Below are 26052 nucleotides of genomic sequence, written 5' to 3'. Positions count from 1 at the left end.
AGTGAATGTGCAAAGACTGATTTGTTGTTTGACATATGCAGGTATGTTTCATATTTACATAGTATTTTAAAGAACATAATCGGCCTTCTAGTTTCAGGCTTTTAAATCTTGTAGCTTGTAATACCTTCTTTCACCACGAGATGGCAGAAAAGCGCAAGCAAACTGAACTTCAATGAGAAATTTGAGACTATTTAAATTCTTTAAGTGTGGTGTGCCGACGATTGCTTACTTTAACGTATTGGAGGGAAACCAACTTGTATAGAGGAAAATGTAGTTGTTTTCAAGTATTACATGAAATCTACTCTTTGCTTAGTAGGCCCCACAGATATTGCCATTAAACTGGGAGTCACAAAGAGTTCAAAGGACAAAGAACTGGGGGCAAAAGACTCCAGAATCAAACTGATAGTTTAGTAGAGAGATAATAGTCTGCAGCTATGCTCGGCTCCTTCGACGTGATTCAGACTGAAATGGTTTTACAGGCTGTTTGGGAATAAAACGGGCACTGAGCCTACTCAAGAATGTGCAGATTTTCAGAGGGGCGGGGACAAGCTGGCTTTCCATCCATAGCAAGCAAAGCGGCGACCAAATCGTTGCGCGCCTCTGTAATTGAGTTAGTTAGGAAGGCAACGGGGATCTCTTAGCATTCTTCAGCACCAAATTTATCGGATGTTTTTTTTTCTCGCTTATATGAGGCACATTAGGCGTGACCTGAATAATAACCAACCTCGCCCGGACTAAACGAACACTCGGACTCGAACTAGTGACCCAAGGAATAAGTGCGGATCCCTCAGCCAGAAGGAGGAAACGCTGCAGCTTGCTTTGCCTGCGCGTCGTGTTCCAGAGCATCTGCCCCAGGATGAGGCGATGATAAGCGGACCTTCTGGTTTGTTCTCTCCGTCCACCTCTAGCCTGCATGAAACAAAGTCTGCTCTTCGCCACACAGCCTGCGCCGCAACGTAAACGCCTGGCGTGCTGTCACCGCCGCGCGTTTCCCCCTCTTTTTATGCTGTGAGTAAACAGTTCTGCTGCTAAGGGTCCAGCCTCTCCCAATATCACAATGAGGACCACGGAGGAGACCGAGGGCTTTGACGGCGAGGCCTCCAACACGTCCATGATCTCCGGGGCCAGCAGCCCGTACCAGCCCACCACGGAGCCCGTCCTTTCGCGCAACGTTTTGGGGGCGATGAGGTGCGACATGGAGTACCTCGTGTCCTACTTCGGGATTTTGAAGGCGGTGGAAGTGGTGAGTTCAAGCAAACATTGAGCTGCGCCGCTCACAGATGTGTATCTGAATATATCAAACTATGACGCACGACATAAGCCAATAACGCACTGAAGTTGGATGAAGCATCCATCTTTATAGGATTTTTTTTTTAAGTATGACTGAAAGAATGCAATGCTTCCTTGTCACATTTCTTATGAATTATTTATCTTACACATGCGATCAACTCAAAGCTTAATTGCCAAAAGAATTTGTGGAATAACAAGAGCACGCAGAACTACCCACATCAGGATCACCAACCCACGAAGAAGCAGAGGTCACTTTGCAGCATCATGGAACTACTGTTAACAATTTCCCCATATCTATGTAAGGCTTTTATTGTTAGGTTTTCCCTCAATGTTAAGCTGGACTTAGTTTGATAACATTTGGTGGGGAAACTGTTTGTTAGTGTCCCCAGAAATACTTTTGTAGACCAGTGTGCTGTAACCAAACGTCTGAACTGTGATCAGAGGTAAAAAAAAAACGAGTTCTCCCAAAGATCTGATAAAACTCAGCAGTGGAGGAAATATTTATTAAGGCCTGACCATTTCTCTTCTTCTGGTGCCAGATAATTCGAAACAGCACACACTTGTGCACATAAAGTGTTGTGTGTCCAAAACAGGAAACATGGAGTAGTAATTACCTCAGTCAGTGTTTACGTACAAAACAAGTGACCTAAATAACCAAACGGTTGGTGCAGCCGTCTTTTGTTCACTTTTAGAGCTTGGCTTACAGTAAAAAAAAAACCAAAAACCCCCCGAAACGCTTAAATTCTCTGGCAGCCTGCTGGAGTGTGCGTGAGGATTACAGAAAGTCTCAGCTGTTGCACGCACCTGCGGTGTTTACCTTTGTGCATGTGGGAAAGGTAGTATAGGAAGCCATCTGTCATCAGTGTGGGAGAAGTTTGGAGCTTGCTGAGTAGATTCATGCTCAAATACCACCTGATTTTGACTCAGCTGCAGCACAAGACATCAGTTTATTTTGTTTAGCTAGAAATGCTTAAGTGGTAATGGACTGCAATGGCAGACTCAAGTGGGGCCGTGCTTGGATGCACAGTTATTATGTATTGCCCAGAATTGTGCATAAATATGTATGAGCAGCAAACATCCTCTCTATCAAGACAAGCAGGACTTAGAAAGCGCTATGGATTTTTTTTTTTTGCATGCCAAAAATAATGTCAATATAAACTCATGCACTGAAAGGCAACCATAATACTTATTTAGCAGTATAAGCCTACACTGAGGTCCAGTCCTTCATTATTATAAGATACAAACTTTATGCCTTGTCTGGATTTGGTAAAAGAGAGATTTAACTAAGAGGGTCTCATCACTGTGATTGGTAACTTTTCTAACATTTGTAAATGCATTTGGCTTCAGTAAGAACTGCAAAAAATATATTGAATTATAATAGCCAAAGCAATTTATTGCAATTGAAAAGATCCGCTGTATTTGGTAGGCTATTATTCTCCCAAACGTTTATTAGCTACAACGGGTTTAGTACTGAAAATTCTGACTTTTATTTCTGTTCATTAAATGATGCATCAAAAGTCAAAACTCCCACTTTGTTGCTCTGTAAACATGTCCAAAACACATCATGCTCTGTGATGGTCTTTGTTTTGTTTTTATCTATAAATCAGATAAAGATTAGAGGTTTATTTATCGATGCCTTAAGTTGGATAATCTTGTAATCTCTTTATTATCCGTTTGATTCGAAAGTGCAGAATGTCAGTTTTAGAATAACAATCTGCTCCCAAAATGTTGTAAAGCTGCACGTTCTAGCTTGAAAACCTTTACCTGTAGCTATAATCCCCTAAAATACTTTTAGGTAGATGCAGTTAAACTTACCTAATGTCCTGCAGTCCAAACGTTTTCATACCTATGGGGATATTTTACATTTTGTCATATTACAAACAAAAGCTGGGATTTTTCTGTGGCCAACCCAAGAGAATGGCTTACTATGGAGAGAAATAAAAATAAGTTTTTACAAATGCGGTGTGAGAATTGCAACACTATAGAGTCCTCTAATTTAACCACCTTTTGTTGCAGTCACAGCTTGTGGTGTCATGACTATCTTTGCACATCTAATGAATGAAATTTTGGCCTGTTCTTCCTCTCATAATAGCTCAAGTGTAGTCAGATGGAAACTGTCAAATGTCACGTCCAAAATTTCTCAGCAGGGTTAAACACTGGAGTTAGACTAGGAAATTCTAACGCATGAAAATACTCTGATATAAACCATTCCGTGGAAGCCCTAGCTATACGCTGATGTTATTTGTCTTTTTGGCATCTAGCATGTTTTCTTGCTGGACTGCACCTTTTATTTAGCCCCATTTGGCTTCCCTTAAACTGTACCCAGCTTCACAGTTCCCGCAACGTTATGATGATCATATTTCATGGTGTTTGGTGTTGTAAGGGTGTTTCCACAACATCGTGTTTTTTTTCATGCAGAACAAAAAGTTATGTTTTTTTTATTCACAGGAGAATAATCTGTCATATATTTTCTTTGCCCTCACGTAGCTTTTGGCGAACTGTGGAGGGGAAATCTTTTGGCATTCTTTTAACAAGTCAACACTCTTGCTATTCTTTCATAAAAGACAGACTGCAGGACTGGTACTTGTCCTGTAAATAGGCTGTTTCACTGGATATTAAGTTTTATTCAGGGGTATCAGAGTAAAAAGAGCTGAATACAAAGTTGAAACCCACTTTTATATGTAAAAAAAAAAACCCTTCAAAATTATTGAAAATAATGAACTGCTTTCCTTCCACTGTTGGTCTATCAGGAAATATAAAATGTATTTAAGCTTGTAATGTGGCATAATGTGATAAAACTCTGGGGTTGTTAATACTTTTTATGGATACTTTTTTTATCCTCCTGCTACACTTTTGTCTTTTTTGTGTCAGTGGCTTGTTCCGCTGCGATAATGATTTTTCCAGCTGAGGTGGTCATATTTGTCCTCCACCGACAAAGAGAGGACCAATGAAAGTCTTTCAAGACTACACTCAGCATCTCCGAGGAGCCTTACCGACTTCTAGCCAAGCGCTAATAGCTCCATCGACCTGTAATTTCAATTCTCTGTGAGCAGTCCAAGGCTGCATGATGACCATGTTAGAGCTCAGATCAGACAATGCAGAGCTGGCTGCGTGTAATGACCTGCAGGACTGTGCTGTGCTTTGGAAAGAGATCCTTGAGCAGGAAATGGCTGTGTCATGTTCAAATGAGTAAACTTTATACAGTTACAAGAGGAAGTCATTACCATCCCCACAGAACAAAATAAAAAGTATTTATTTACTAGGCATGGCGGAATATGAATCGTGAATCTGCATTATGAATCATAAACTCGTCTGGTTTTCAACCTTTTGCGCTGAGAAAGGAGTGTGATGGAAAGCCTCGTCCTCTCCCCATTTCAGTGGCTACTTCCTAATGACTTGTTTCAAATAAACGTGTATTAGACTCAGACTTTTTACACAAGGAGTTATAAAATAAATAAATAAACAAATCTGTTTTTAAAATCAATCAAATAAATATAACTATTGCAATGTAGAGGGAGTTTCAGTGTTTGCAAACGAAAGCCTTTTCCTCATGACATGCAACCCCAGAAGAATTATTTTTCTTTTGTGCAAAACTTTTCATAATGCTGTATAATAGTGACTACAGACACATCGGAAAACTCATGCTATCACTTGTGTATAGTGCTTTGTTTGATTAATTAATGTTGAGTCAGTGGAAAAAGCTGCCTTAGTGATATTTTCCTGATGCGACTACTGTACTTTTGCAATGTTATGGTAGCATTCTTTCAAACCTACATTCATAGCACTGTTTCTGTGGTTTACACAATATTTTCTGAATGCCAAATACCCCGAGTGTACATCTAGTTGTATTTAATGTGCAGCCTATTAGGACTTTTACATTTCCTGAAACTTTCTTGATGCAGAGACAAACAGGAGAGGCTCTAGAAGGAGATAACGTGAGCAGCCATACTTACGTTCATGCAGGAACTGACTCTGCTAACGTAGCAAGCGAAATGAAAGAGTATCTTGGAATGCTCAGTGAGCAATCAGCAACGTTTACTAATAACTTAGCATTTTTTCCTTTCACTGAGGTTTCATTGACCGAACCTGCATTTAATGTAGATGCTGCTTTATGAAGCCGACCAGAGAGTATTTGTGTGTATTTGCATAACCGGTTGTGAAACCACAGCATAGACTGCAGGTCTGCAGTAAAGAGCCTTTATGAACTTCATGTTACATCATTAAAAACGTCTCAGTTGAAAAGCATCAGCAGCACATTAGTAACAATACCTAATTATCACTTTAGCTAGGCCCTGTTTTAACCTACCACATATAAAAGCAGTGGTGGTACTTGCATCAGTGGTTCCCTGGGGAAGTCACTTCATTGTCCCCCAAGTTACTATTCCTTCCAGAATTTGAATATTTAAAAGGGTCTATGTTTGATATAGAATGATCCAGTTCAGGTTTAACCCCTCTAAGGATGTTAAAGTTACGACTACTTGACTATGAAACGATGATGTTAGCTTATCATTTCTCTCCACTTGCTGCACATGCAAATAAGCAACAGAAAACTCATTCAGGAAGTAACTGGTAGTGTTGGTGGCGCCCCCTGGCTGAGCCACCCAGGGTGATGAGCCACAGAGCTCATACTGAAAACTGCCTCTGCGCTAATGGTGCTGGTTGTCTGGCTTGATGCTCAAACAGCTAAACTAATCAACACGTCATCATGCTAGTCTAGAGCAATTGAAATGCATCTGCACCAAGATGCTCAACAATCCCCTCGACCTCTCTGGTCTTCCTAAGATGAATACACGGACTGAACCTGACCCGGGCTGACTGATGTAATCTGACCAGGGTGTGACTGGCGTGTCAGCAGGCTTCTCTTTGTCTTTGTGCTGTGACTGGGTCAACAAGCCAATATTCGCCACGTGTCCCTACACACACACTGTTAAGAAACTGAAACCCCTCAGAGCCTGACAGTGCTCCCACTGAGCTGGAACCCTCATGGCAAAACAGACACCACTGAAAATATTGTTTGAGATGGTATTTCCACAAATTCTGATATCGTATAGCTCTGATATCACTAGTTACAATGAGAGAGACTTCTCTGACTAAACTTTCATTTTCAGAGGCCTTAAATATGCACTGAAACACACTGAATTTACCAGCTTTCTTATCTTCAATAAGAGCTGAAGAACATCGTCCCAGCCCATCGAGGTGCAGAGCCTGTGATGTAGCTTAGCCTGCAGAGTAAGACCTCTTCATAACAGATGGTGTGTAACAAGGGGATCGGCTTCCAATGCGTCTATATACACAACTAGTGTGTTTAATCCTGCAGATTAGTACATGCCTTCAAGTACAGGAGGCAAGAAGGAGACAGCTGGTGTGGATAATCATGATGAAAGGAGGCTGCATATCAGTGAAGGTCGATATGAAAATCATTATAATATAATTTAGCATGGTCCTTGTACTCCTCCTCCACCTCTCCTGCGATCGCCTGACACCTGCTACACAGAGACCTTGTGGAAGCAATATGCTTTCCTCTTGAGACATGACATCATCTCTCAGCTCAAGCAGCTCTCCACTTTTCTCTGCCTGCACTTAATGCTGCAGTCACAGACGGATTGCCGTCCAACTACACACACAACTTCAGGCCCGAACACATGTGCTAAAGGAGCCCTTTATTCTCACAATTGTTGGCTGAGAACGTTTTTTTCACTTTTTTGCACCGATGGGCATATTATATTATTTTTTTCTTTTTCTTTTTATTGGTTTAATATGCAGTTGCTTCAGAAAAAGGGCTGTTTTTGTTAGTGTCATCTTTTAAAAAAGAGTGATATTCAACAAACTAAAGTCCCAGTTTTGAAATCTCGGAAACAGTCTTTCCAAATAACAGTGATGAAACATTTTCTTCTTCAGCCTTATATGATCCGAGTCTCCTATTGTAAACGTCCGTGATATAAACAGGGGGTGACAGTCAGCGACTGTTTTTCAGATGGGTGGTGTGGCTCACTGCCCAGGATGCCATAGTGTCAGAGAGCAGCACGATCGCTTCACATAGACAGTCTGTTAATTAGGCCTGAATGAACTAGCTGGTGTGTGAATTTCTGATTGCTTTTCATAGTTAAACTAAATGGGTATTTCACAGCTTTCAAACAAATTGAACTGCATGTCAACTTTAGTTCCAATTTTTTACATTTATGAAATGTTAATAAAAAAAATAGCTTTCCTTGCTATTGGGACCATTAGTTTGTAAGAAGTGTTGAGAAACAAGACTTATCATGGAATTGAATTAGTTTTTACAGATCTGACAGTTTACCCATTTACAATTTTTTTTAGCGTCCTGTTTCGCCCACACATCCACCTCAGGTTTTTTATTCTTTTTATTCCAATCATAAGTTGAAAAAGATAAACTGTGCACATTCCTGATCTCCCATCTGTGCAATTCCCCCGTTGCGCCTGCTCTGCGGCAAACAGGAAGACGTTTCCTGTAGATATGCTGCTCTTCAGCACAGCTTGTTGCAAGTCTGAATGTTAATTGTGCTCAGTCAATCCTAAGGTTGCTGCCGGGTTGTCAGTACCAATATCTTATGTACACGTACTGTCTTTTCTGTAGTTTGAAGGTTCATTAGTTCCTGTTTGACAACACATTAAACCATAAAGTCATCATCCATGTTATCAATCATTAATCGATAATCTGATGCTGAAGGCTTCTTTAGGATGACACGCATCCTTTTAAAGCCACATATTTCACATTTACACATGGTGGCATCTAAAATGGCGGTAAAATTACCAGGAGCAAACTGCCATAATTGATCAATTTTGCTTGAGTCTCCTTTCAAGATGGGGCAGCTGAGTGCCTATAAAAACGTCAGGCTTAGTCATGTGCTTTAAAATTTCCCCTAAGGCAGTTATTTACTAAAATGTATTTTCTACAACACTCCCAAAGAGAAACATTTACTTGCATATCTTGCATTAGTAATCTGCAGGATTGTCGCAGCAAACAAGAGGAGTCTTTCACAACTTACTGACACGTACAACTTAGATTAAATGAATCATTTGCTGCCGTGGCTAAATATCACACACACATGCACAGACACACACACACACACACACACACACACACACACACACGCACACGCACGCACACACACAAAATCAACCTATAATTCAAATTACGTTTATTGAGGGGGAAAAATATAGATCTTTTTGCTTTTATCAAAATGTCGTAATCATCCCTACTGTTAATACTGTCCATTGTCCCCTTTGCCAACATGAGAGCTCTTATTTTCTCCTGTAAAAAGGCTGCAACATAAAGAGAGGACTCTTTGTTCACTTTTCTTTGGACAGCCTGTACTCCTCTCATTCTCTCTTTTCATCAGCTCACCCCACAAGGTGAAGGTCTGAAGGCAAAGGTGGGCATAGAACAAAGTCTTTGATTTTGTGACTGAAATATTTTTGTCTTGTTTTGGTCATGTTTTTTTTTGTTTTTTTTTTTGGGTGGGGGGAAGTGGGGGTTCAATCATTATCCAGCTAGAGGACCAAACAGTGATCCGTTTCCTATTTTCTGTTTTCTGTCACAAAGTGTCAGATTTTTAGAAGAAACCTTCAGATTTTTCAAGACGTTTATGACGCCACGCTCACAAGGACCTGCTTACAGATGTGACGGAAGGACAGAAATGCTTTTCCCTGGAAAACCTACCAAGCATTTGTCACATAGATGCATGTAACGGCTGTCAAGCACTTCTTTAAAAACCGTGGGCACTGCTAGTGGAAATATGGTGCTTGGTAAAACACATCAAACATGTAATACAGTCTAAATATGACAAATTTCTAAAAAAGTGAAGTTAAATCCAAATGAACTGTTCTCGCATAGATTTAATAGGATTTCTGTGTATGTTAGCTGAGCTGTTTTAGGTCCAAAATATGCATCTTCCTTCGCGGCTGTTATGTCTCCTGGTTTTCCTGTATGTTAAAGCTAATCTGTAATCTGTGTGTCTTTTGGGGCTCTGGATGGCATAGAAACTCCTAAAGAGCAGAATTTCTTTCCCATTTTGTGGTTTGTTGATGGAAATTGGCTGCAGTCAGGCGTCGTCCCAGGCTGCCAGCAGCAGCAGCAGCAGCAGCAGCAGCAGCAGCAGCAGCAGCAGCAGCAGCTCTCATGAGAAAAGCTTATGGTCATTTTAGTCTATTCATAGGACTCGCAAGTTTGGGATTCCAGCGCAGTCTCGTCAAATGTTGAACATAAAGTGACCTTCATGCTTTAGACCAGCATAACCACTAAGAATCTCTTCACTAAAGAGTGATGTAGTCTTGTCTTTCTATTTCAAACATTTGTTCAGCATGGATTTTAATCAAATGTATGGTAAACAGTGTTATTAGTTCTGTGCTAATTTTTCATAGCGTTTTAATACCACAAACACGCCCAGGATGTGCAGTGTTAAACTTTACTTTCTGCTCTTCCGATCTCTGCAGGTCCTGTCACTCATCAGTTTTATCTGCATAGAGACCATCATGATGTGCTCTCCCTGTGGAGGGGTCTACTTATTTGAGTTTGTCAGCTGCAGTGCCTTCGTGGTGACCGGAGTCCTTCTCCTGATCTTCTGCCTCAATCTCCACATCAAGGTTCCCCAAGTCAACTGGAACCTGACGGTACGTACCGAGGTGGGAGTACGCACCAGTCTGATGGGTTCTGACGATTAAGGTAGCTCTATTGATCTTAAAGCAGCAAGGCTACTTGCTGTAAACAGTGATACATTTATTGTGTTCAAAATGGCATATTAGTCTCCCGTGATGCGAATCCTCTTCGGAGCTGAATTGTCCTATCATTCGAGCTTCTGCATCACAGAGCGCCGCTCGTCTGCGACTGCCCCACTCAGCTCCTTCAGACTAGCCAGCAGCAATTAGCAAACACTTGGTGGAACTTCACATTTGCTGAGCTCGTTGTAGGAGCTCCTTCTCAGTGCTGGTAAAAACGCTGTCGAAGGGTTAATAGAGGAGCGCTGTTGTGATGACTTCCTGAAGGAGGAGTTTCAGAAAGGGCAGGAGTTTTTAACGAGACAGAGGCCCAATTTCAAGGCACTAAATTAGGAAGTAAAATTTATTTTAATTCATATTTGATTTATGGGATTTTTATAACAACATAGTTACTTGATTATGCTATAAAATGGCACTTTTGTTTGTTTGTTGCGGTTATCATAGCTCATGGGAGGATAAGCAAGACATTTCACCCATACAGTCCAAAGGCAAGGCTGCAAAAATTAAGAAAAATGTACTCTTCTGACCTCCTCTGACAAACCTAAAGGAAGATTTTGAAATATTTTCAGAGTAGAAACTGCACTACTCAAGTTTTACTTCCAAGAACGGATCGTGTTGTTGGAGTCCTGCACGTAGCAAGGCAGTAAGGCTTAACTCTTGCAGCAAGCCGTTGATCCAGAGAGCCTGCAGTTTGACGACTTGCTTCGTCAGCTGTGAGCAAATGAGCCGGTCGGTGTTCTCCTTGCAGACCCTGGCCACGTTGCAAAACAGTATTTTCAGGGGTCACACAGCTTACAGCGAATATCGTGGCAATGCAGTGAAGTCAGATGTCCAAACCCAACCACAGGTATCAGATTCCCTCATGGTTTTTCTTGTGTAGTGTTCCACCTCAAACATGAGGAGAAGGTGGGCTTTGGCTCCAGCTCTTTTGGAAGCAGTGCAACCAAAGCTCTTTTACAGACTTTTGAGAGGCCACAGTGAATTAAAAAGCGCTGATTTAAGAATTTCTACCCAACATCTTTGACCACTGCGGTGCACACGATCTAAAATCCTCATGTTGAGACTTTTCACTTTTCATCTTCTGTGCCTTGTTCAAATGAAATTATTTTGTTTTGTTTTGCCTTTTTTCTGATCAAAAATGAAACAAATAGTTACTGAATATGAAAACTACACAAATCGTGTCTCAAACTGTGCAACTTTAAATACTTCACTCTGAAGTGGGCTGACTTGTGGCTGCATTATTATTTAGGAAAAGTGAGGGGAAGAAAATGTGTCGAAGCTTCTTCATTGTTGTAGATGCTGCTTTCCAGATTCCACAAGTTCTGCTGCAGCTCCAAACCCTTGTGTCACACCAGCCCAGAAAGCTCAGCTGCGCTGCTGAATGTCGGCTCAGCCTCATGCCGAGAACGTCTGCAAAGTTCAAAGCTGCCTCCGTCACATTAGGCCGCTGGGAATTTCACTACGAATGCACATTTCTCAGACTTAACCAACAGTTTCCCTCCTGCTTTGCTTCCCTGTTTTCCCCAACTGCTCTCACAGTAGTCTCGTGCGGTGCTGAGCTGGTGCATGGTTCGGTCGAGGGTTTTAATTGTGCTGCGGGATTTTATTGTTTCAATTCGTCTCTCGTGACTAATTTGTCAGCCAAGAGGGCGGGCCTTGACTGACTCTGACTCCTTCCACAAGGAAATTAATTGAATCTCGGGACTTTCCTGTGAAGTCATTTGATCATTACCAGTGATTATGTTAAACTTGAGGATCTAGCTCTTCAGTTCAGACCACCTAGATTATTTGGGGGGGGGGGGGTTTCCAGTTCATAGTAAAAAAAAAGTGCCACACAAAGAGATTCTGTAAAGAAATAGGACAACACTAAAGGAATCAGACACAATTAGAGCAAAAAAAAAGGGGGGGGGGTACAGAATGGGGGAGGTCTCTTTTTAGAAAGAGAGCAGCAGTTTGGATAGTTTGGTTGTTTGTCCAATGCAATCTGGTTGTTTGTTCTGAGAACAGGCAGCATCTAATCAAAATGAATGCATGACTGAACTTTGGACGTTTCAGACCGATGGCCGTGCCACAATGTAGTTATTTAGGGTCAAGACCGGTGTATTTCAGAATGAGTCGCTACTGTTATTCGTCATTTTATAATTATTTTGCTTGAGTTTGAGTTTCTGTTGTTGCTTTACAGGCAGTTTAGTCAAAATCTCAGAAATTCCGAAAAATGGAAAAGTTTCTTCAGGAGCTACTGGGAATTTATGGGAATTTGCAAAAATTTATGGAAGTAAACAAGTTTGAGTATATCTTTGCAAACACATGCACATAGCACAGTGCATACCACGCTGGTGTTAAGGCCTTGCAGCGTGTATTGAGATGATCTGTCAAACTGAGTCACATTTTTGAGCGCAGAGCACAAGCCTGGGGCTACCTAAAGAGAAGAAAGTTTTGATAAAACTCCCTTAAATTCTCACAGAAATTTTCCTGAAATTTTCCAGAATCTTTTGTCCCTCAGTCATCCTGTCCCCATGTCGGGATAAGTATAGAACCAAAAATCATACAAAATTGAGTGCTCAGTTACCTGAACAATAAAATTCTGAATTTCTGTGACATACTAGACTTTCCTTGATTTTTATCTTCGTAACATTCCTGTTATTGATTTGCCAAATTAAACTTATGTTTTTGTCCATCTAATCGATAGTTCTGTTTTGAGTTACTAAGAAATGTCACATTTAAAAATTACATATCTTAATAGATTTTTGACCCTCACATATTAGTGAATCTGATCCTGTGACTTCTAAACTGGCTCGATTGTAGATACCAGATCAAACATTGAAGCTTTTTATGGACTCATTTCAAAGATCAAAGTTATGTTGCAGACAACAAACTGGGTTTTCAAAAATCTAAAGTTATTGCAGGCTTGGCCAATCTTTAGCAGAGAATAAAACGTGTTACCGATTCTGAAATCAGGTCTGAAAGAAGCAGCCAAATAGCTTCCACAATTCAGGAACAGAAGCTTATTTTAATATTCGTTGTTTAATTGATTTGTAGAATCTGAGGTGAATGTTTCATGTCCAGAATGCTGTGAAAAATAACAGACCAGAGTAATATAGCAGCTGCTGAAGGTATGAAATGACAATGTTCAACTTCTGTACACAAGCCGAAGCCACCCTGAATAATGCTTGGACACCTTTCAGCCGAAAGGTTTAAAATGTAAAATGTGCTTACATTCTAGTAGGATATCAAGATGCTCAGTGAGATGAACTGTAAAAAAAAAACAATCTGTATTAAATTTAACACATGTATTTTATTTTACATGAACTGTGATAAAAATGCTGCATTTGCATTTCATTGATATCAGTCTGTTATCTCAACGTCCAAGATCCAGTCAGATGGTTATTTTTTTCTTTGTTTGAAAGTTCCCATTAAATAAACACTCAGTGAAGGTTTCTAGTTATTTATAACATCAGTTGTTAATCTGTCAGCAGTCCAGCCCAGAGACCACTTTTCTCATGTCTTATTTACTTTAGTTGAAGTGGAATCCAATAAAGGCGTTCTTGGGTTTGACAGCCGAAGTCCACCACCCAGGCAGACATAAGACACAGAAAAAAAAGAAGAAGAAGAAGAAGAAAAAAACTGCCTTCATCATTTTATTCCTGCACAAGGCTGCCTGGCCCTGTGAGGCTCGCAGAAACTGTCAGGAGAATAGATTTCATAAGCAGCGCTCTGCTGCTGCTGTCGTTGGGGTTTCCATAGTTACACTTCAGTGAGTATTTCCACTTTCAAACCTGAGCGCTCACTAGCCACGTACAATGACAGGGAGCTGCTAACGAGCCTTGCAGGAAAAAAACAAAACGGTCTCTTACTTTGTACCTAAGCCAGGTGTATCCTTCAAATTCAAAAAAGAAGACTTGTTAGACTCACTTTGCAGAGATAGACTGATAGCCAACCTTTTGCCAGCAGGTCATCATGTCAAAGTACAGATAGAGTCCTGAATTGTTCACCGGGCAGGAGGAATGCATGAAGTTCTGCCAACTTGTTAGAATTGTACTAACTCTTTCAGTTGGTACAGAAACTACTTCTTCTGGGAAAAATCTCGACTATTCCAAAGTATCATGATGTCCATGTCTTGTTAGATGTTATTTAAGGCTGTCAGTTTATCAAAATCACCTTAAAAATATTCATACAGCATGTGAACGTGTTCACATTCTTTTACTTTAGGATATATTAAACTGGCACATCTCTACCGTTTTAACCTCAGTCAGGGCTCTGAGGCGTTCACGGATCATCTTACCCACATATGAGCTTTATTACTAGGTTTGTGACTTCTGAAGGCAATTCATTTTATCAGAACTTATTAATAAAACCATAGAAAATGGGTTTGCAAAAAAAAAAAAAAAAATTTTGAAAACTGTCCTAGTTTCCTTTAAAATCATATGCTACTGTTTTGGTCACATAAAATATAAATGAAATGCATTTAAATGTGTTTTGTGTCAAAACGACAAAACCTTCAAAAGCTATATGAATCTGTTTTTTAATCAATTCTTGATAAATAAAGACTAATTAAAGCTGCTTGTCTGGGGGATTAAAAATAAACTGTTAAAGGTTTTTGGTATTGAAATCTAGCAAAAAGAAAACAAGTGAAGAAAAAAGCATTTTTCATGCAAAGGTCAACAGCTCTCTTCAGCTTTCATACTTCACAAATTACATGCAAATCAATTTGCTGCACCTGCTGACATTGTTGGCTTCCCTGACTTTATTAGGCAAAATAAATCACTAACTTGAGTGAGCCGAGCTAATAATTGTAAAATGCTCTGGAAAAATGGTCATAAAGTTAATCTCTGTTTATTTCAGAACATTTATGAAAACAGGCTTTTCCTTGTGCCGCTTGAGCTGAACTGATTGAAAGGGGGTTTTCAATTGGCACACAGGCCAGTCATAAAATAAGTACACAAAAACTGAACCTCAAATAATAAAAAAAAAAAAAGTGTGAACAAATTTTCCAGCAGATGAAAGCAGGGTGACTGGACGGGGAATGTTTAGGAAGCTAAACATCTAATCAGAAGCAGCTGATGGTAGATCCAGCAGGTAGATGGGAGTGTGTGTTGTTTGAAAAACCTGCTGTGTTGACATTCATGTTGGGCATCCTTTGGTCAAAGGTCTGCATTACAACTCTGTTGCTCATCTACTGTCCCACTTTGCATGTGGGGAAAAAGCGACTACTGATTAAACAGCTGATCAGTGGAGCGTAAACTGTTTTTTTTTTTTTTTTTTTTTTTTTGCCCTTTGTTTTTCGGCTGTGAGTTTCTGCGCTCACGTATAAACTCCAGTCACTGTGTGGGACCTTGCCATTGTTTAAGCCTTGTTGTGTCACATGAGAGACCACGTCTGTAATGATTTCGATCATGCATCTGATCACGAGATCCGGGAACCTAAGGGTTTCACTATTAACCCTTTCCTGGCTGGAAACAGCAGAGGAGGACATGAAACAGGAGTGCGTCCATTAGTTTTCCTTTTATTTAAAAATAAAAACAGGGTGGGGAGCGGAGTATGTGTGTAAAGAGGGTGTGTATGTTTTAGCTGTGTTCTGCTCTTACCTCCTGCTCCTTTTGTTTTCATGTCCATCGTTAGACACCAGGAAGCAGTTTGCTTGGTTGGAAGAGTGAAAGTTTGATAAATGAAGAACAACATCGTCTGTCTGTCTAAACCAGAGTTCAGACTGATCATGCCGGACAGCAATGGCGCAGTAATGGTCTGAAACAACCAACAGGAATGAAGAGAAGATGATGATGATGATGAAAAGCAAAATTTAAAAGAGAAACAAAATATAAAAATGCATTGCGTCAGTTACGGCTACAAAAGAACTGATGTGAACATCTTAAAATGTAACTCCTATCTCTGTTATTAGTAAGGTTATATCATTTTGGGGATGAGCATTCAACATAAACTCCTAGACACTGAAAACTCACCTTTGACCTCTGTTCATCCGTTATCACCAGCTCTGCCTTTTTTGAAGGAAAACAGGGCTTTGTTCAAAACAATTAGAAAAATGCCTTGGACCTTAGATGAAAAATGTAAATGTTTTAATTTGCTGGTGGTGTTTTGTGTCTAACTTTGTGAAAGAAATCCCTTGTGATAATGGACGTTGCTGTCTGTGTGTCTTCCTTCAGGACCTGGTTAACACTGCTACCAGCACCTTTTTGTTCTTTCTCTCGTCCCTTCTTCTGGCCTGCATCAACCACGACACAGGAGCTGAAAAAGCAGCAGTAGTAAGTTTCCCGGATGAATACACCTTCAGCTGTAAAGCTGCACTCACTAAAGGCTAAAAAGTAAAAGCCACTCAGTTTTGAATAAACGGCTATGTCGCAGAAACATGAGCTCCTACCTCAGAAAGTTCTCATTTTCTTACTAAGGATTATCTCAGCTGCAGGTTCTACAGTGTTAGCTTGGCGAAAGGTCAGCAGAGGCCAACTGAGAAGTCTTGAATCACGCACTTATTCGGCTTCCCATTCAAATTCAGACATTGTTCTCCTGCTTCCTGTTTCCACTTGAACGCAGGTCTTCGGCTTCCTGGTGACAGGTGTGTTCGGCCTAAACACCTTCCTGGCGGTACGGAGGTGGCGCCGTGGCAACGGGTGTCAGGGGGCCGCTCAGACCAGCGAGTACATGCGAGCGCGCACGGCATCCCGTGGAGAAATGGAGGCTCGACCTGAGCTCGCGTGAGAGCCCGCAGATGAACTACGCACCGGCAGCTGACAGAGATGGACGCGACTCTGGCCCGTTGAGCATACAGTTGGGATTTGGACCTCTGAAAGTTGTGATCCCTAATGAAGCTTCATTTAACAGCCAGAGTTGGGCTGTGCAGTCATTGAGATTCCTTCTCAAAATGAAACTGTTTCACAGGAAAAGCTGGATCAGAACTCAAGACGTGAACCACTTCCGTGTCTTGGAAGACACTGGTGACATTTGCAAGCTTTTGTCTTTCACTGTGATTGAAGGCAGTGAGTGATAAGTGGTAGAAATATGCCTGTGGACCAGGGCTCCATGGACAAGCAGCTCTTTCACCTGCGGTCGTCCCCTTATTGTTCCGTCCTGCAGCTTTTAGCTTCTTCCTGTGAAAAGACTGGTTGTCGAACGTAATATCTGATGAAGTATGACTGTTTTTTTTTTTTTGTTTGTTTTGTTTTTTTGGCAGACTTTATAATCGCCTTTTAAAATTGTAACCTGAAATCGGTAAAACTATTTGCTGCCAGGAGTCACACAGTGACAGCACAGTGGGGGGGGGATTCTTAACTTGAAAACACTGTGAGGTCAGATTTTATGAATGATTGGAAACGTTTGACTTGAAAACTACAATAACAACAGGAAGAAAATCTGTTTCAACTTTGTGGTTTGACGACCAAAAATGTTTTTTCTAATATTAGATTTCAAGCTCATCTTGACATTTGTTTACTTTTTAGTGTTTTGCTATAAAAGTGCATCATAATTATTATTTTTTTTAAAAACCCATGTATTCCCAGCAACCTCTGATCCAAAATATTTAATGTCATTTTTGCTTCTCTAAAATTAAATCAATCAGTGAGGATACTCTGACATATCCAGGCCACATTGTGAATCCAGACCTTAGGTGATTTAGTTCTGCCTCCTCGGGCTGTAAGGTGGATCTCAGGTACGGACGCCGTTTTTTTCCTCCTGTGTGATACTCAGAAAGCATCTAAATTTAATCACAGGGTGCCTCGACCTGAATGCTGTGTCTCTCCTTGTTGCGTCTGTTGGAAAGTTAAAGCATGCAGAGCACAAAGTAGAGTTAACATTCCTTTAATGTTATTTTGTTTGTTTGTTCTGGCCAGTGTTTCTCTGGTGATAATGAAGATGTGTCTGGAAAAGTAGCATCATCTTTTGCTTTTGAGGATGAAGGAAGCATTTTTTATATATATATATATATATATATATATATATATATATATATATATATATATATATATATAATTATTGAATCTGCACACAATTGGACTAAACTTCTGTAAGGTTTAGTTTCCAAAATGACTCAATGGCTCCACTCAATGGTTTGCATCTGAACTGCGTCTCCTTTTTACGACACCGAGACAACTAAATACGGGCGGCGTGAGGGATGGAAATCTGACATCCTGATGATTTGTCCAGGATCTCGAAGGACGGACAAGGATGGTGTGCAACTGTTCGAAATTAGCTTAAAGCAGAAATGGCATTATGAATGTTTAATGACTTTTTTTTAACGGTTTAATTAACATAATTATTTACTATTGGCTTAGTTTTGTGACTGAAGTACTTGCATCAAAGACAATCATGTTACTATTTATGTTTGTAATCTTCATTAGTAAATTTACATTCGAGTAACGCTATAAGCTCATTTACAGCGACAAAGTTAAACTAGTGCGTTATGCTTTTTAGTTATGAAGCTGGCCATCTATTTGTATATTAAAAACAGCCTGATTACAGCTCACCCTCTCTTTCAGTGTACAGCATTTTGCTAGATTATGCTATTAAGAATCTGCAGGATAAAACAAAAAAAGATTTCTGATTGTTTCTGGATTCTTTTGCACTTCTTTTTTTTTTTTCATTTGGTGTGGTTCTGGTAAAGGCGCATGCCGGGCCCATTCATGTACAGGTTGTATATTTGTATTGAAAATGTTGGAAGCATCCCCTTAAATAAAGCGGCAAATATTGAAAAAGAACCTTTTATTCAGAAGAGTTTGCCTAAAAACAAAAACATTACAGACAAAATATTTGATATTCAACAGTTTGTGAAAGCAATAAAAACTATGCTAATACTGAAAAAAGTCATTTTCTCACATCTTAGAGTACAGAAATCATTTGAAACTCATTAAAAGCTTTTAATATCTATAATCTTGTCATGTTAAAAAAAAAAACTGACAAGATTATAGATATGTTAAAAGCAAATCTTCCAATATCTTTCAAGCATAAATCATGCAGTAGAAAAAACAAACAAAAACAACAACATATTTTTCATCATCAGAGCTGGGACAATGTTGTAGTGCAGTTTATATCACACAAAACAGTCACTAAGGCACTCTAGTGTATCTCACTGTTTTCTCAATGGCGGCTCTACAGACTTTAGAATCAGACAGACAGACATTTTAACAAAGTGTGTACGAGAAACAAAACATGTCTACGAAACTCAATCAGCTTACCTGCAACTTCTGCCTTTCAGGGTCTAAAAGGCAGAAGTGGCAGATCAGGTGAAACTGGATCAGCTGATCTGCTGTGTCTCTGTACATATATTGTACATACAGTGTCCATGAAAAGTATTCACCCCCTTGGATGCTTCACCATTTTTAATGCTTTCACAAATCACTCATGATCAACAAAATGCTGCTTCTTGGCAACATTTTTAACAATAAAAGCCGTTAATGTCAAATTGAAAATGTAGTTATGCAAAATAATGATAATTAAACTAAAAAAACGTTCAGTATGAAATGATTTCCTGATTATTCAACGTCTTCAATCTTATCTGATGACTAAAAAGACCAAAGAACATTCTTCCACTTGAGCACGGAGTCTCCTGTTTGCCTTTTTTGCAAACTCGGTTGAGCCTTGATACACGTTTTCTTCAAAAACTGCTTTCTCAATGCCACTGTCCCTTAAAACTGACTGACGAAGAACCCGGGCAACAATTGTTGCAGGCAGAGTGTCTCCCATCTGTTGAATTGGGTCAGTCAGTTATGCAACAACTTGTTTTATCCTAAATATATATATTTATTTATTTATTTGCAAGGGTTAGTTTTCAATTTGACATTAAATTGTTTTTTTTTGTACACATTTCCTTCGAAAATCTAAATTTTGTTGATCATGTTTGATTTGCAAAAGCAATTCAAAGGGTGAAATGTCTGAGTGGGTGAATATTTTTATAGGAGCGACACATCTTTCCTAGGAGCTTCTTTTCTTCTGATTACATCAAAAAAATAACTAATTAGGAACATGCAAACAAATATTGATAAGACAGGCCCATATTGACCTCAAATAATAAAAAAAACCTACTGTACATACACAATGTGATAGTTGTAACCAGCCAACCAAACATAACGGGTTTTATTGTTAACCCTGTAACTGTGATTTTTTCCCCCCCGTCTTTCTCTTTTAGATTTTAATGCAAATGTATTAACCAGGTTTACCAAATTGCTGCAAAGTCTCCACCGCACAAAGCGAAATATAACAAAAAAATAATCAGGACTGGCTCAGGACTTTTGCACACCTCTGCATCTCAAAGCAAAAAGAATTTCCCAAAAATCAATGTTTGTGATGTATCCTTCTTTAACCGTAGAAATAGTTTCAGAAACTCAGCACAGCACCATTTTACAGCTGTATCAGGCATTGGATGGTGTGAATGAATCAAATGCTTCCCCTAAAGCAAACGTGGATTAGTAGCAAAGTACAGGTTTGGGAATAAAACAGAACAGGTCACTACTTGCATCCTTTTCTAAACCAAATACAGAGTTAGCAAGTGTAGAAACGCAACACCAGTTTACAGCACTGTGAGAAATGTGTTACAAAGAAATGGTTTCCAGACCCTCAACTTCAGATAAAAGCATGTTAACCCGCTCCTACAATCCTGTCAGGATTTATGCTTTTCATGTACCAATGAAACTTTGTGAAATTATGAAATTCCTGCAGGTCTTCATAGTGGCTTCTCAGCGCAGTGGTCACTTCCTTGCTTTGAACACGTCTGCTTACGAGCTTCAATCTGAGTCTGAATCTGAAAAGTCATCTAAAAAGCAAAAACAACAAAACAGTCAGGTAAATCCGCATTTGCTTCCTGTGAGGTCAGCTAAGTAAGAAAATGGTACAATGCATCCTACTTCATATGAAATATTTCTCAACAGTAAAACGAATTTAAATTTCCTCTGTACAAACTGGGTTATGAAAACTGCTTAAAATAAAGCCTATCCCTAAGTTAGAGGGAAGGAAATGTGCCTGATTTGCCTCTGGTAGAATCGAAACTAATAATATTTATGTTTGATAGATAGTTTAATACCTATATGTGCATATATAAAAACAGGATTTTAACAATGCGGTCTGATTAGAGTAAAACCATACATAAAACAAAATTTAATGAATATTTCAGTGCCATAGATGCAGAGTTTAGAGCGGAGTAAATTTGCAAGTCAGCTATGAATGACTTAGGTAATTAATATAGTAAAGAAACCAATGAAACTGTATTAGGGGGAGACATCAGGTCCAGAACCATTGTTATACTCTTATCCAGTCATGTACTTCAAATCTGCCCTTATTGTCGGATTTAATTATATTTTTGTTATTGTTTATAAAGTGCCTTAAGAGAGGTTTTGTGCTGAGTTGCCATTATATAAAAAGACTCAACTGAATCAAATGTGTCATCATGATAAGAAGAACACATTTGGAATTGTTCGGTAAAAATCTTTTGGCGATCAGAGGATATTAGTTTCAGCTACAGTTCATATTTAAGAACTATAGCTGTATTACATATCTATCTACTTGCACATTGTATGGTAAATGTAACATTTTGTACATTTTTTTCATATGAGTTCATTGCTTTGCTTGCCACTGCTTTGTGTTGTTACCTCTCTGTCCTGCAGGCTCCTCATTGGACTCCCCTCCTTGCTTTAGAAATCCAGCAAGCTCATTGAAAATGACATAAAAGTCTAAAGCGAAAACAATAGTGGCGATAAACCCAAAGATCTGCAATGGAAGAACATTGGATGACGTTACAAACCGGTACAGCTAGAAGTCTGTTAGCATTTGACAAGGCCCCCCTTTCACCAGATTCGATCGCCTTTTGGTGATCAGGTTTGTGTAAATTTTACTGTGAAAGCACGTGATTCTGCACGTTTTTTTGCCACCTGCCACTACGGGGCTCAGCCAAGAAGCATCTTGACTTCCTGCCACAACGGTAAAAGCCGAACCCAATTTGACCACAGAAATGTTGCGCAATAGTCTGAGAACTTTCACATGGTTTCACATGCTATCTTCTTGATGCTCTCCAGAGATCCTGTCCAAAGCCTGCAGAGACCTTCGACATCCTGGATAATCTTTTAAATGATTGGTATGGAGCCGTCCTACGTTACGACACTGACTATACTGTGCTGGTTTAATGGTAGACCTTACCCCTGCAGCTTTAGAGGAACCATCTGGGTATTTGGACACCGCCATTATGGAGATGATGAAAAAGATAATGGAGGATGTCACGCACCTAATGAAGTCCTTTAGAGAGAAAGAGAAAGAGAGAGAGAGAGAGAGAGAGAGAGAGAGAGAGAGAGAGAAAATGATAAAACAATCAAAAACACAAACAAATGTCCATTACATTGATAGAATAAACTTCTCTCACCATCAGAGGAAAGCAGAAGCCCTTAAACCTCTCATTGAATTTGGTAGAGTAGGCAAACAAGAAGAAGATGGAAGCCAGGAACGCCAGCAGGGGGACTGTCACAAAGGCTGCTGCTGCTGATGCAGCAAAACACACAAAGGATATGAAGGACAGCGCCTGCAACGAGGAGAAAACGAATCTCAGTGCTTGCGAAACATACAAGTGAAAAATCAGTACATCTTTTTTTTTTTAAATTTCTTGCTAAAAATCAGAGGCAAATTTAACAGATTATTATCTCTTCATCCAAATTGAGCTTTTATTTGATTCAATCTCCTCCGGCCTGATGAAAGCTGCAACTTCTGGTGCAGCTTGCAGCTGGAGACTCACATCCTGTTGAGAGATACAACGGCTTAAGTCAATGTTTATACTCAACGTTTTGTACGCCGAATCCCACCCTGCAGCACAAACACGCGTGTGCAAACACCAAACTGGAATAATGAAAGAGGACGCTTTGCAGGGACTTAGTCACTTTACAAGCAGACAGAGCCTGTCTTGGCTTTGAAGCTTCGACTCGAGGAGATGGACAGAGGAAAGCAAGTAAATGAAAGCAGACACTGTAATCTCAAACGTCCCCGACCATCTTGTCTTTGTCTTGGGCAGCTGTTTTTGCTCCGACCCGACGGATCGGAGCAAAAATAAACTAAAACTGTTGCTCCTGTAGAAAGAATCACTTCCAGGGAAAATGAAATGCATGCGTCACTACAAGCCGAGTCATGTTTCCTGTTGGGTTACAGATTCAAACCTGTGAGTAAAATGTTACAACAAGAGATTAATACATAATACATTCATGTACATGTAGCCGAGTGATAATTATTGTTATTTGTTCAACTGTTGTAATGAAAAAAGGCAAAGACCTGTATCAAATTTATTGAGTCGTCACCTGGCAGATGGTTCTGAACTTTTATAAAATTGGATATTCCGACAAGACAATTGTCCCACACACACACATCAACGCTCCCTTTTGAGGCAGGCGACGTTTGTGGTCAAAGTGCTGTTTGGTAAAAGGCATTTTACCAAGTTGTGAGCCTGTATGTACAGCATAATTATGAACCTGCACAGAGTTGAGAAAATCTTAAGTAAATTCTCCTGCTTTTATTTATGTCAGCTCTGACATATAATAATTACTAGAAATGAATGTAGCAGTCGTGCTTATGATGAGTGTATGTAACGGACAAATGTCAACTTTGGATCAGAAATGAGAACTCGGCTCATTCTTCAGATCATGACACATATTTCCCATTGAGGTTTTCCTTTAAATAATTTGTTTCAGTTTCGAATTAGTCTCAGACATAATAAAACATTTCTGTTTTTTTTTTACAAACATATCAGAAGCACAATAATTGATTCTGCATCAGGTCGGATGGCATCTGGGAAACATAATGACAAAACACAACGGTCCACTTGGTGACACTGTGTCTAATAATGCACGCTCAGCAGGTTATCAGTCTCATACTGTTGAGAAAGGCAGACCTAAGATCTGCTTTCACTCAGGCCACTCTTTCAGGAGATACTGAGGCATTAAAATAACATCACAGTGTAATCTTTAGAGAAGGCTGAATGAAACTATCAGACAGTTTTCATTACCTACTTAAAGCAGCTTGTGAAAAACAGAAGATGCTCTAGAAATCCAAGTTCAACGACAACATGTTGGTCAGAGATAAAATAGAAAACACGTCTCTTGATAGAACAGAACATTCAAATGAAAACTCCTTTAGCTTTTCTTAAACTATTTTGAATCTGGGGATGACCAGAGCGAACCTGCAGGAGAGACACATTCAATCGCAGAAGTATCACCAACAGGGTAGTTTAAATCCCGATTTTAATGAAGAAAAACTAAAGTGGTCCTCGTTGAACAGTCCAAGATATTTCAGTTCAGCCTAAAGATGTTGTGGCTTGTTTGGGTCTTTCAACAGCTAGTCTGTGTAAATGTCACACATAAGGAATGGAGAGGCAGAGAAACACAGTTTTCTTTCAAGTTAATGACAAAAGAAGCACAGACCAGCACAAATGAGTAAGAAACACTAACCACAATGTACAGACAAGACCCAGCCAAGATTTTTTTTAACTTTTTTTCCCCAATTTAAAATTACACACGTGTTTAATTAAAAAAAAAAAAAAAAACTGCCTATAACTTAAAATGACAAAATGCGCTCTTTTCAAACACTAACCATGTACTTTTTGTGAAAAGTTCCAGCAACAACTCACGATTAAATGTGTTCTGTTAGCACATCTGCCTGCTGGGCATTAATTTCTTTGAAGATCACCACAATACAAGAACCATGGAGCGTCAGAAACCCCTGAAGTATTCACTCCTCTGCAGCAGAAACACAACTGATCACTTACTCGACTTCCTCTACAGACACATCTTTTTGAAGACAGATGTAGATCACAGCTTGTCTGTGAAGCAGTAGCCTAATGTGTTTGTGTGTGTGTGTGTGTGTGTGTGTGTGTGTGTGTGTGTGTGTGTGTGTGATTGCAGTTTGACCTGCAGCAGAGCTTTGCAGACTGTGCTCCAGGCCAAAATGTGAAGGATGTGACTGAGGGGGAGGATGACTGATCTCCAGAAAGCCTGACCAGAGCACAGTGTCACATGACAACAAAACAACATGCTTACAGCGCAGTGCAGTTATCACAAGAAGAGCCTAAAATTCAATCATGAATGTTCATTTCCTGCCCCACCCATCGCCCCCATCCAACAAAACTGCGTATCAATTCCTGCTTTATTGAAACTCACTTTCGAGATGCTTCCTATGGACTGTTATTCATAAGAGGAAAACAGTTGAAGAACAGATCTTTGACGGATTCAGCCCAAAACATAGGTTAGCAATCTCTATCAGACTCTTTAGTTTACTCACATCAGCATGTAGGGACGTAGGAATAACTTTTTGATTAATTCCCAAATGTGTGGTGGAAACCGCTTTTTCTCTCTCTCCCTCTCTCTGCTAGAACTGCTGGCGCAATAAGTGCCCAAGACGTGCAAACTTGAGCATTCGCAAGTATTCGCTGCAAAACAGCAGCGTTTATTACAGATTTCATTCGCTCCTCTTGTTTCTTACCCCTTCAGCAATCAACAGCATTCCCTTCCTTGAAGTAGCAAACTCTTTGCTTGGAAGAACCGACATCAGGACAGACTGGCGCGGCTGCTGGCTCGAGTCGGGCGCCTCGATGTCCCCCATTGTTGGAAGATTTAACACTCCCCAAACTGCTGAAGGCTTCAAGTTAAACTACAACGACGGGGTTCGAGGCTAAGAGAAAAAAAAAAAAAACTGTGCCTGTGTTGGAGGCGTGAGGCTGGGAGGTGGAAACGGAAATAATGACAGCGCGGAAACCGAACTAGAGCTCAAAAAAAAAAGAAAGAAAAGTGAAACATCTGTGAGCTCCAGATGTGAAACGTGATGCCCGCTGCAGCTGCGTGAACGCACAGCCCCACAAAAACACTCAGAGGAAACATAAAGTCCATTAAGTCACGATGGAAATCTTTTAATCATACAGTTGAGCAACAAAAACAACTTTCAAGACATATAGACAAGTCACTGATAGGGCGACTTCAATAGATAGTAGCAAACATGCGCAAGATGCAGAAAATCATGTGAAAATTGTTATCCATTTTCTCCAAACAAAAATATGTTTTTATATAT

At 39.8% G+C, this 26052-nt stretch overlaps 2 protein-coding genes across 2 annotated transcripts; one reads left to right on the top strand and one right to left on the bottom strand.

Moving 5' to 3' along the window:
• The first annotated feature begins 474 nt into the window (after nt 1-474).
• cmtm4 (CKLF-like MARVEL transmembrane domain containing 4) lies at nt 475-17599 on the top strand. The gene is made up of 4 exons (XM_007553910.2): nt 475-1243; nt 9745-9921; nt 16185-16283; nt 16573-17599. Exons 1-4 carry the CDS (start codon nt 1058-1060, stop codon nt 16735-16737), a joined length of 627 nt encoding a protein of 208 aa, XP_007553972.1. The 5' UTR covers nt 475-1057; the 3' UTR covers nt 16738-17599.
• A 399-nt stretch (nt 17600-17998) lies between these two features.
• Nucleotides 17999-26046, bottom strand: LOC103139348 (CKLF-like MARVEL transmembrane domain containing 3). Its single transcript, XM_007553911.2, has 5 exons — nt 25471-26046; nt 22376-22531; nt 22156-22251; nt 21612-21729; nt 17999-20779 (listed from the first exon to the last, which is right to left on the bottom strand). The coding sequence occupies exons 1-5, from the start codon at nt 25588-25590 to the stop codon at nt 20751-20753; spliced, it is 519 nt and encodes a 172-aa protein (XP_007553973.1). The 5' UTR covers nt 25591-26046; the 3' UTR covers nt 17999-20750.
• Nucleotides 26047-26052: the final 6 nt, after the last annotated feature.

The sequence above is a fragment of the Poecilia formosa genome, unplaced genomic scaffold, assembly GCF_000485575.1.
Source record: "Poecilia formosa unplaced genomic scaffold, Poecilia_formosa-5.1.2 Scaffold60, whole genome shotgun sequence".
NCBI classification, from domain to species: domain Eukaryota; kingdom Metazoa; phylum Chordata; class Actinopteri; order Cyprinodontiformes; family Poeciliidae; genus Poecilia; species Poecilia formosa.
Note: the sequence above shows the minus strand (reverse complement) of the source record. Positions and strands in the feature narration are given on the sequence as shown.